This window comes from Pantherophis guttatus, chromosome 10 (genome assembly GCF_059756535.1).
Source record: "Pantherophis guttatus breed Tessera chromosome 10, ASM5975653v1, whole genome shotgun sequence".
Classification (NCBI taxonomy): domain Eukaryota; kingdom Metazoa; phylum Chordata; class Lepidosauria; order Squamata; family Colubridae; genus Pantherophis; species Pantherophis guttatus.
In genome coordinates this window covers 28751392-28763703 of record NC_142072.1, presented here as the reverse complement: position 1 = coordinate 28763703, position 12312 = coordinate 28751392, and the positions used below count along the sequence as shown (strand labels likewise).

Here is a 12312-nt window from a genome sequence, read left to right as displayed (position 1 = left end):
GCGCTTCATCTCCCTCAGCTCCTCGGTGAACCAAGGAGCCAGGCGAGATCGACGCCGGGTCAGAGGCCGCAAAGGCACGACCCGATCCAAAGCTCCAGCGGCCGCCCTATCCCAGGCGGCCACCAGCTCCTCAGTCGAGCCGTGTGCCAGAGCCTCAGGAAATGGCCCAAGCTCCGTCTGGAACCTATCAGGATCCATCAGGCGCCTGGGGCGGTACCACCTCAATGGTTCCGCCTCCCTGCGGCGGGGTGCGGCGGTTCGAAGGTCAAAGCGAAGGAGGGAGTGATCTGACCATGACAAGGGCTCGATCACTATATCCCCTATCTCAAGATCACTCAACCACTGACCAGAGACAAAAACCAGGTCTAGCGTGTTTCCCCCCGTGTGAGTAGGGCCATGAACTAACTGGGTCAGGTCCATGGCCATCATGGAAGCCATGAACTCCCGAGCCACCTCAGACGCCTCACCGACGGATGTGTTACCAGTAGAATTATATAAAGGACTAGGGGAATCACTGAATTGGATATTATTAGAGGTTTACAATGAGGCACGGAAAGAGGCAAAGTTACCAGAATCTTGGAGGGAGGCATATATCTCGCTAATCCCGAAGGAGGGGGTAGATACATCACAGATAAAAAATTATAGGCCGATTTCCTTACTAAATTCCAATTATAAGATTTTTATGAATTTGATGGCAAACAGATTAAAGACAATATTAAACCATAGAATACACTCGAACCAGAACGGATTCCTGCCGGCAAGACAAATTAAAAACAACATAAGGACAGTGATCAATGTAATAGAATACTATGAGGTGCATCCCGAGAGACAGGTAGCCCTGATCTTCCTGGATGCACAAAAGGCATTTGATCGGGTCAACTGGAGCTTCATGACACAACAAATAAAGAACATGAAATTTGGGGAGAAATTCGAAAAGATGATAGTCTCAATATACACAAAACAGAGAGCAAGGATATTATTCAATGGGGAACTAACAAATTTTTTTGAAATAAGTAGAGGAGTAGGACAAGGGTGCCCACTTTCACCACTACTTTTTATTCTAACGCTAGAAAATCTACTTAGAAGAATTAGACTCAACAAAAATATAAAAGGACTTAAGGTTAAAGGAGAAGAATACAAGGTTCAAGCGTTTGCTGACGACCTTGTATTCTTCATAGAAGACCCATTAGAAACAGAACTAAAATTAACAGAAGAAATAGAGAAATTTGGTAAGGTGGCAGGTTTAAAAGTGAATAAGGATAAGACTAAAATATTAACTAAAAATTTAACAGCAAAACAATTAGAAGAATTAGAAAAACAATCAGGATTACAAGTAGTCAAGAGGGTAAAATATTTAGGTATTAATCTGACAACTAGGAATGTGGGTATAAAAGATAATAATTATGGGGAGTTAGTACAACAAATTAAAAATGATTTAGAAAGATGGGGGAAACTAAACTTATCATTGCTAGGAAGAATTGGGGCGATTAAGATGAATATACTCCCGAGACTCCTCTACTTATTTCAAACTATTCCAGTTAAATTAGAGAAAAACTTTTTTACAAATTTGAACAAAATAACATCAAAATTCGTATGGGAGGGAAAAAAACAAGAATAAATTTAAATATATTACAGGATGATAAATCTAGAGGGGGTTTTGGCCTACCAGTTTGGGAAAAATATTATAAGGCAGCGAGTTTAACATGGATTAAGGAGTGGGTCAATTTGGAGAATTACAGACTATTAAAATTGGAAGGCCACAGTTTCTTAAAGGGGTGGCATGCCTTTTTGTGGAATGCCAGGAACAAAACCTATAAACATTTTAAAGACCACATAATAAGAAATTCACTGATTGGCATTTGGTTCGAAATTAAAAACAAACATTATATGAAGGTTCCCGGCTGGATATCTGCATTGGAGGCGGCAACACACCCCAACACATTAGCCCCCCATAAATTAATAAGATATAAAGAATTACTGGATCCCCAAGGAAGATTAAAAACACGGCAGGAACTCAGGGAAGAAGGCATAGAAATGGATTGGTGGCCCTACCTACAAATACAAACTAGATACAATAAAGACAATGAGGAAGGAGGAATCGAAATAAATCCCAACCGACTAGACAAACTATTAGGAGCCAAAGATGGAAATTCGATTTCAAAGATTTATAAATACTTATTAGAGTTTGACCTAGCAGAAAATCTAGTCAAAGGACAAATGATAGCTTGGGTAAGGAATATTGGCAAAAATATACAATTGGAAGAATAGGAAAGGGTATGGGAAACCAACTATAGAATAACAAAATCTGTAGCATATAAGGAGAACCACTACAAGATGTGGTACAGATGGTATCTAGCCCCTGCGAAATTGGCAAGGATGTATGCAAATGTATGTAGGCAAGGATGTATGCAAAATCCAACGTGCTGGAAATGCAAGCAAGCACAGGGAACCTTCTTCCATGTCTGGTGGCTTTGCCCAAAAATTAAGAAATTGGATAAAAATAAAAATTTGGATATCAGAAATAATTGCGGAGGATATTGAGTTAGAACCAGAATTCTTTTTGTTAGGAATGATTAAACAAAACATTAGAAAGGAAAAAAAGTACCTAATATTACATGTAATTACGGCAGCTAGGTTAGCCCTAGCAAAAGTTTGGAAAACAGATCAATTGCCATTGGAGCAGCAAATAATTCAAAAAATTTACACATGTGCAGAAATGGATAGACTAACGTTGAAATTGAAAGATAAGGAAGACTCAAAGTATTTTAAGATATGGGACAGTTGGTATGAGTGGATAAACCAATGGAAAAGAAAGTAAAGTCAAAATTTAGTATGGAATTAAAAGTAATAATTATACACCGTCATTAGGGGGAAAAAAGGGAAAATTAGGTTTGTATATATGTGTACTTATATACATTATATATACTTTGTTGTTTGTTGATATTGTTGATTGTATTTTAAGGTTGTGAATGTTTTATACAATTTTATTCTTTTTTAAATTTAATAGAGTTTGTTTTTAAAACTTAAAAAGAAATACTTTTAAAACATATATAAACAGGGAAACGGAAAAGCAAAGTACCAACTGCTAGCATCAATTTTACTTACAAGACTCCCACCCAAGAAAACAGGCAGAAGATTGGTGGTGGGTGTTTCAAAGGAGAATTTAGGGAATGAGCTCAGGGATCTTCTTGGGGGGCGGGGAGATGGGATGTCTCTGAGCAATTCCACTCTCCATATTCCAAATTTGCTTAACAGCCCTAAACTTTACTGGCTGCCACAAGTGCCACCTTGTCCCTTGTCTTTTTGTCTTGAGTCGTGAACCTTTTAAGGGCCCCACATTGAGAGGACTGACATCTGAGGAGTGGCAAAACAACAGTGTGTGTGTATCTGGTAATTTTCATGAGAGACCAAAAGATCCACTTATTCTCCTAAGCCCTTGCTGTTACACTGTAGCAAAAATAGAAATACCCAAATAAAAAAATAGCAGAAAAGAAAGTAATTCCTAGCCTTCAATGAATTGCATCAACAAAAGCAAATTTAGTGTCCCCCACATCAATGAGTAATTGCAGTCCCTGACATTAAGCCAATCTCTGTTTTAAATCATTGTTTGAGTACCAAGACCAGTATCACGGCCAGATTCCACAACCTCTGTGATTATTGACCGGAAGCAAAAGTCCTGGAGCTTGATTTCCCCACATTGGTGGTAGTTATTTCAAAGGAAGATTTAGGGAACAAATTAAGGGGCCTCCTGGGGGGGAAGCCTGCAATGGGCTACACAAGCCCACTCCCCATCACCTGGGTTTGGATATCGTCCCCCGTCACAATGTTGCCAACTGCTCTCAAAGCTGGGGAAGCCACCTTGTAATCGCTGTGCCTGCGTGCAGAAAAAGACAACAACACACTCAACGTTCCTTAAGTTTAGTCTTTCTTATTCATCAATAATGGATTCCATCAGAGACATCCCAGCGAAGTCTATTTGTGCAAAACCAGGATGCAAGCCAGGAAACCCCATCGAGGCCAGTGGGAGAATCAAGGAAGACCCTCAATATTATTCAGCTGTAATCCACCACGTGCTCCTCCGGGCTGCTGGCTGAGGTGGCTCAGCAACATCTGGAAGATCATAGGCCAGTGGTGGGATTCAGCCAGTTCGCACCACTTCGGGAGAACCGGTTATTAACTTTCTGACCAGTTTGGCAAACTGGTTGTTGGAAGAAATCATTAGGGCAGAGAACCGCTTGTTAAATTACCTGAATCCCACCACTGTCATAGGACATGCACCAGGCTTATATGGCCAGGGCACATTACACCAGCCCCTGCTTTCGTTAAAATTTTCAGGCCAGGCCAAGGTCTGGAGCACCACAGTCAAGGTTCCCATGTCAAATAATAGCTCTAAACTACAGATTCTCTGGAATTCAGGTAGTCCTTGACAGAAAATCATAATGGAGATTGCCATTACGACCAATGGTTCGCTATGGATATGTTCTGCCAAAAGATTTTCAGCAAAACCATCATAAAATGCAGTCATATGGGACATGCAAATGCCATATATGCAGCCATGTTGCCGAATGCCCAGAGTCTGGACATATAACCAGGCCGGGGCCCTGTCTGTCAGAATCGACTCACAGGACTGGAGGGCACCTTGAGGGTCTTCTAGTCCAACCCCCTGCCCAAGATAGGAGACTTTATACCATCCTGGACAAGCCTCTCTTGAAAACCTTCAGAAATGGAACACTTTGAACCAGCGGTGGGTTTCAAAATTTTTTACTACAGGTTCTGTGGGTGTGGCTTGGTGGGTGTGACATGGCTTGGTGGGCGTGGCTTGGTGGGCATGGCAGGGGAAGGTTACTGCAACATCCCCATTTCCTCCCAATCAGCTGGGACTTGGGAGGCAGAGAATAGATGGGGGTGGGGCCAGTCAGAATTTTTACTACCGGTTCTCCAGAACAGGTCAGAACCTGCTAAAACCCACCTCTGCTTTGAACCCAGGTTGTAAGTCCCCTTTCTGGGGTCAGCTGTAACTTGAACGGTTGCTAAGCAACCAGTCATAAGTCAAAGACTACTTATAAAAAGCTGGACCTGCACATACCAGATCTTTGCTACCTTAAAGCAGCTTCCCCATCCTGCTTCCGTGTGCTGGGATTCCTACAGTCACACCTACTTGGAACACACTAGACTCAGGATGGGTTAAGCTGGGACTTTAAGTGCATCCCCTCCAGCTCACATCTTCCCTCAAGCTCTCCCAAATGCACCTCAGTTCACTCAGCCCCCTTCCTATTTATTCCACTGGAGATGGGAGTGTAGGAGGACAGTAGGGACACCCACACTGTTCTATCACAATGACAGATTGCAGCAATCCTTTGCACTCCATGTGCGTTCTCACCATCCTCTCCCCACCTAGGAAGTGGCTGAACCCTCTGCTGACGCTACCCCACAGTTTAAAAGAAAGGAAACCGCCTCAGTATCATTTTTTGAAAATCCTCTTTTGAAAATTGGATCGACTTCAGCTACACCCCCAATTAATGTGTCAGAAAATATTCAAGTGTAATTCTTGTGAAATTGATTTAACTTGAAGGCACATGACCTACTGACAACTTTGTAAGGCAGTCCAGGCAACAAGCACACCCTGATGTGCTAACAGGGTTTAAGGTTTTATTCACAGAAACATGCAAGTCTGAAGTCCGTCTCTCCCCCTTTGGCTTTCCAGTCCAAAAACTAGGAGGACCCTCCCAAGACATTTCCCAGGCCCCTCTCCTTCCGTGAGGGCACAGCTGCCTCTTAGCCCAGTGCTGCCTTTTCTGCAGCTTTTCCTCCTGCCTCCCGAGGTCATTCCCACACAGACTCTTCATATCTGACTTCACAAAATGAACACAGCCAGAGTAGTTTGCAAACCATTATTTGTGGCATATGTGAATCTAACCAATTACTCAATAAGCTATAGCTAAGTGAACCATAATTTAGCACTTTTACACTTACATTAGCAATTCCACCAGTCGCCGGCACACTCCTGAATCTATGACCGCCTGGATTTTCTCATTGGGTCCATCCGACAGATAGGAAAGTGCCCAGCAGGCATCTGCAAGCAAGTCCGAGTCACTGCTGAAGAGCAAGCGAGACAAGACCGGCAAACAGGATGACACCTGCCCAAAAACACAATTGCAAGAGATCGTGAGAACACCGGACCAAGAGGTCAAGAGGAAGTTACAGGCATTTCAGCAGTTCTCCACAGAGTTTTAGGTGTGTAAGATCAAATTTCTTATTTCATGCTCAATTCAGAAATACAGCTTGTATATTCAAATCAATGTCTCATGCTATAATCACACTGAACACTTATTTTAGAGCTGGTAAATCAGCCCTCTATCCATAGATGCAGTTGTTTATTTATTTCATTTAGCATATGGCATATCATACATGGACTAGCATTTTATATTAACATTTCACCTTCGCTATTGGTTTGGAACCAGGAGCACATGCACTTGCTTCGCTCGCTCATGGCGCTTCTCTCTTCTTCTTCTCATCTGCACATGTATAAAGCGTCCATGATGACGTCCGGGTGGGTGGGCGGAGTCTCCCGCCGCTGCTACTACCAGTTCGCCCGAATCAGGGCGAACCAGTAGAAACCCACCACTGCCACAGTCCCACTGAGTGGAGGATGCCAGGCCCCATTGATACAGAGTCCCTGGCAGACGCCGTGCAAGGTGCAATTCCTATTCAAGATTGTCCATTGCTGATGTAGTTCAAAGCCTGGCACCTTTTTTGTGGGGTCAGCGATATGTCTTTCTTTGCCTGGGCATTCAGAGGCCCATTTGGCTTTCCACTGGGAATCGATGTTAAAGTTGTTGGGCAGATGTTGTGCAAGGGCTAGTAGGGGCTTCCTGAATTTGAGTCTTCTGCTGATAAATGAGGAAGGTTGGCATGCATTAGTAGGAGTGAGTTGTTCATAGTTTTTCTGTATTCTCTCAGTTGTGCATTGAGCCTTCGTAAAGCTGGCATTGCTATGCGGCTCAGAACAGGAAGCCAAGTTGGAGTGGTTTTAATACATCCACTTATAACCCTCATGATGTCGTTGAGTCTGGCGTGTGCTGATGACCCGAGGGTGGCAGCTGAAGCTCCCCATTTAGTTTCACATCGCTTTTGGAGCATGTTGTTTCTAGCATTGATTTTTACCGCTGTATTCTCTAGGGGTATCTTATAGAAGACAGCCTGATCCAATGTTACCCGAAGATAGTTTGGATGGGGATTACAGGGGAGTAAATTGTTGTTTAAGTAGACCTTGAGGGTTTCATATGCTAGATACAGCTGTAACTCTGGCTTAGAGTTATTACTCACACCAATTGTCTTGTCTGTTGGAGAATAAAATACTAAACTTTGTAAGATGCTCGGCCTGCAGTCAGCACTATCAGGACTTGAGTTACAATGAGCACATGGCAGAAGGCATACTTTTTACTATTTTCACAGGTACTACACTTCGGGTGCTTTTAAACACAAGAAGGAGAGTTAAGTGATAGGAGCAAGATGTGAGTTTTAATCCTGAGCCTAAATAAAGTAGTGTTTCTCAATTGTGCTGGCTGGGGAATTCTAGGAGTTGAAATCCACACATCTTCCAGTTGCCACGGTTGAGAAGGTCTGTGACACACAAGAGATGCCTGTGGCTGGGAAAATAAAGTAATACACATTTGGATCTTACCTTCTCAAACTCTGGGGGTGGGTTCTTCCCTCTGCAGAGATTCGACAAAGCCCAGACCGCATTTCGTGTCATTGTCAACCTAGTAGATTTTGTGAGGAGCCTGAAATATAACCAAATGATTCTTAAGTCCACATTACGGCCTTTGGCCTTAAACCAAGCTATTTAAGAGCTTGGCAACTGTATCCTATAAACAGTCCTAGCAGCTAGATGGTTCAGGGAAAATAAGAAAATCAGTTGTGGTTCTAGGACAAGTTTGCCCCACTCAGCACTTGCAGCCTAAGGAAATGAAGGAGCCACAAAGTGGTGGAATTTCTCCCAGTGGCTACTCACAACAACAAAGGAGGAAGGATGCCACAATTTAGGACATAATCACGGCAGGCAGAGCTGTCTCCAGCGATGTTCCCCAGTGCCCAGACAGCCTGGAAGAAGAGCAGGGGCTTCAGGACTCAGTCCTCGAAGGGGGTACGTTAAGAGCAACAGTGAAGCAGTCAGTTGGACCTTGCAAATGAATCACTGACTTTAGTCACTTCCATGCTTTTTGTTATTATTGTGATGAACGCAGTGCAAAATAGTCTAGGCAACCTTCTCAACCTAGCAGCCCCGGCACATGGAGGAAGCCTGGACAATGCATCACCTTGCAGTTGTCCCTCCTCAAGATAGCTACTACCCTGTATTTGATTATTTCATCCCATTCTATAACTCAAGCCTTCCAATAACTCTTAGGGGTCTGTGCTTCTTTCTTGCCAACTGGCCCAGCTCTCATGCTATACAGAGCAGCTTGCCTTACCCTAGGTAGTCCGACGCATCTGTGACATCACAGCAGCAGTTGAGCCTGAAGGTTAGACACTGAATCCCAGGGTGATAAGAGAGCCAGTTGGGCCATCATACCTCATAGGGTTGTTGTGAGAATAAACTGAGTGAAGGACCCCTACCCCAATGTATGCTGCCTTCCAGGGGAAAGGCAAGTAATCAGTGTGATGTAATTACACCATAATTAGACTATGGAACATAGAATAACTGAGCTGGAAGGGACCTTGGAGGTCCTCGAGTCCAACCCCCTGCTCAAGCAGGAGAGCCTGCACCATTTCAAACAAATGGCTGTCTAGTCTCTTCTTAAAAGTCTCCAGTGATGGAGCACTAACAACTTCAATATAACTGTAAACCTATAATGTGGTGGGATAGTTGAAGGTGTAAACAAGCAATACAAAGTGGCTAGATCGGTCAAAAACATTTCCAAGCTCCAGACACCTCCCCTACTTAAACAAACAAATTTTAAAAATCTTGTGAGAATCAGTCATTTCAATAATTTTTAAACTGGGAAGCTGCTGCCCTTTTAGGACACCATTGATCGTCTTTTGTGCACAACTTGAGCTGGCTATTCTGCTGCAGAAATGCTTGAGAGAGAATGAACAAAAGCTCAAGAGCTGCCATGAAATCAGTAGCCCAGGTCTGAGTCTCACCTGCTCTTGGACATCTTCAAAATCAGCGCTCAGCAATTCGATGAAGATCGGGACTGCCCCGGCCTCAATCACTATCTTAGTTTGTAGTGAGTTACCTGAGGCGATGTTGGTTAATGCCCACGCAGCTTCAAACTGGAAGAGAATCAGCCAGTGAACAACCGACAATCAATGAGAAAAAAGTTGTTTGGGGATTGAACCTCAACAGATCAAACCGGCGTTCCTCTGGCTGCCATTTCTAATCTGATTTCAACTGAAAGCTTCCAGAGGACAATTAGTTGTGGAGGAAAGTGTGTACCAGCTCTAGAAGCCATAAAATAGATGCCATTTCACTGACAGTGGGGAGGGAGGAATTCACCTGTGGCAGGATGGCAACAGCCTCCTTGAGTGGCAGTTCTTTCTTCAGTGGTGCTGCTGCACCACAATGAACTTCCCCCACCCGAGCATGCAAATCAAAGGCTGAGGCACAACTGAGGAGGGGCTGCCTGTTTGCCACCACTCGCAAGACCAAAACCAAGGAGAAAAGCTGGAAGGAGGCCAAAAAGACTAGGAAGGCAAGAGAAAGCCACTCCGGAGCTAGATCCCAGTGGAATAACTGGTGTCTGGTTTTCAATCATAAACTGCCCCTCAGGAAGGATCTGAATGGATTGTTATAGTAAAGCATGATTAATAATGTACATGTCTTTGAAGGACTGACAGCCTATACTTATTCAGGAATAAAGAACTAATAACGAAGTATTCCTTTCACACATATCCCTTAACAATCCCTTTTTGGTATTGTTTTGTAGTGAGATGTCTTTGGTCAATTGGATCACAACCACAGAAATAAGCAGGACAAAGACAGAGCAAGCTGTAAAGTTGATTAAGATCTTCAAGAAATAGCTGGCCCTCCTCTTACCTGTAGTGTGCTGTTTTCACTTCTCTTGAGGAACTCAACAAACCTGTCCACAACTCCCTGAGTACTTATCACCTCATCGATTGGAGGATTGGGCTCTAAAATAAAATTTAAAAAGAAACTGAAGGACGGGAATAAAGTTAAATACGTATCAAACAGTGTTGGGTAAGGATTGCCTATCGTTTGGGGGAGCGGGGATGAATATCACAATCCCAGCTTGCACATAACCCTGTGTAGATATGCCATCACCAACTTGACCATATACACATTTAATCTCTCCATCTAACTGCCTGCCCAGTTGAGGTTGTGATTCTGTATAACACAATGTATGCTTGCATTTTATCTGTGTTTAGCCAAGTATGTTCATTGCACACTACTGGACATGTCAAAACTTAACTGCTGAAATTTAAGACATTTAAATAAAATGAGTTGTAATTCAGTACAATTAAAAAATGAGCAGCTCAGATAGTCTGCTCCTGCTGTTAGATTTCATCTGTCCAGTCTACCCACCTATAGAAAATGTTCAGATGTTTTTGGCAAAGTATTTGAACAACAAATATATCTTGAGGACCTAACAGAAACACTAAGTTAATCTCACCAACTCTTCTTAAAAAGAGTTACAGTTGAATGTACCTTTTGAAAGTAGCTTCCTGAATCTCTGGGTAGTTACTAACTGAAGATCAGGATCTTCAGAGAACAACATTTTTACCATCTCCATTGTGATCACACCCTCCTGAAAAGATCAGAAGTTAATCCATCACCAAATTTAATGCCCACCTTTCATAACAATTCTCAAACTTTAGATTTAATACAGGACTATTCCAATTTTCAAGGAGAAGATTCCAGGCTAAGGTTAAGAAGAAAGACATCTAAATCCCAGGAAATTCTTTTAAAAACCTTCTCAGAGATACAATAAAGCGTATTGTACCAAAGCAGATAAAAGGGGTCATCTAACCCAACCTGAGGTCCTGCAGGGGTAGCTGATAAATCCCCTTTTCTAGCTAGAACCTGATTGCCAATGCTCAACATGAAATTGACAGGTTGATTTCCTTAGCTTTTGAGGCAGAAAACATTTACAAAGTGCACGGAAGTTTTTTAGTATACGTAGATGTCTTACTGATATTGAACAAGAGAGAGAAGTAAGAAGGAAACACGGTATATATACTTACACTTCCAATTGTAGAGCTGACCAAGGAATCTACCAGGGGACTGTCAAACATAGCAGCATCTTCATTAATTAGCTCCACATTTCTCCTTTTAAAGAGCTGCAATGGAAAATGAATGAAATCATAGGGGAACAAACCAAACCTTGATTCTGAGTGGTCACCCGCAGATTGCTGAACAGCTGCTCTGCACTTCAGTGTTGTAACCCGACACTGGTAACCATCCTGCCTTTTGATGTTTCAATAAGCAGAACCCCACCTCCTAATTGATGCTTTCCGTTCTGCAGGTAAGGCTTCTATATATGGCTTAATTGAAAAGTAGCTTGACATAATTATTCTTATTCTTTAGTACTATTACAAGGCAGCACCATCATTGAGCCAGGTCGCACAAGGCAAAACTTAGTCTGGCTTGGCACTCACGATCTACAAATGTAGAGGGACGCACAATTTCATACTCCCCTATCATAAATCACTCCAAACTGTTCTCATGGCTTCATTACTCTAAATAGTTCTTACCCCTTCAACTGCCAACTGCATGTAAGTGACATATAAAATTTATATTAAATTCATACACACGCACAGAGTGTTTTAAGAGCAAAGAACCCAGCAGGAAATACTACTGCCTTGTACCAAGTGTCAGCAGATCTAGGGCAGCCCCTTTCTTCCTTTTCTGAAGATCAACCAGAATGAGACATAAAATAAAGGTTGCACTTTAAGCCATGAGGTGCCTCTGAACAGCTGCTCAGCCCAGAACTGCTCTCATTAATCTTTTTGTCGTCCACAACGCAACCTTCGGGTTTCACTACCAAGCAGACACATATTTTTCTCGCTACCTGAGCAAGTGGGATGACAGGAATTCCAGTGCCGGGAGTCAGAAACTGACCCTGGTTTATATTCTGAGATAGCAATTTACTGTCAGATCCTGAACAACCTTCAGCCCACTCTACAACACAAGTAGTTCTCCACTCATGACTGGCTGCTTAATGATCTTTTGAAGTTACTATGGACATCCAAAAGGTACTGCTATGTAGCCCAGTTCTGGCAGCTGCATCCCCAGTTGTCACAGGACCGCATTTGGTTGCTCAGCAGCCAGCTTGATTGATGGCCATTTGA

At 42.8% G+C, this 12312-nt stretch overlaps 1 protein-coding gene and 1 long non-coding RNA gene across 3 annotated transcripts in view; one reads left to right on the top strand and one right to left on the bottom strand.

The window, feature by feature from the left end:
* Positions 1–12312, bottom strand: part of KPNA6 (karyopherin subunit alpha 6) — a 39060-nt gene that overhangs the window by 13334 nt on the left and 13414 nt on the right. For both annotated transcript variants that reach the window (XM_034413187.3, XM_087876768.1), the window contains exons 3-10: positions 11206–11301; positions 10670–10769; positions 10040–10134; positions 9145–9276; positions 8015–8103; positions 7685–7784; positions 5974–6137; positions 3796–3874 (exon numbers count right to left, since the gene is read on the bottom strand). In XM_034413187.3, coding sequence (XP_034269078.1) covers positions 3796–3874; positions 5974–6137; positions 7685–7784; positions 8015–8103; positions 9145–9276; positions 10040–10134; positions 10670–10769; positions 11206–11301 — 855 coding nt within the window. The remainder of the gene's footprint in view (positions 1–3795; positions 3875–5973; positions 6138–7684; positions 7785–8014; positions 8104–9144; positions 9277–10039; positions 10135–10669; positions 10770–11205; positions 11302–12312) is intronic.
* LOC117663232 (uncharacterized) lies at positions 6010–10162 on the top strand. The gene is made up of 2 exons (XR_004590654.3): positions 6010–6234; positions 9930–10162. It is a non-coding gene; the product is annotated as an uncharacterized LOC117663232 (long non-coding RNA).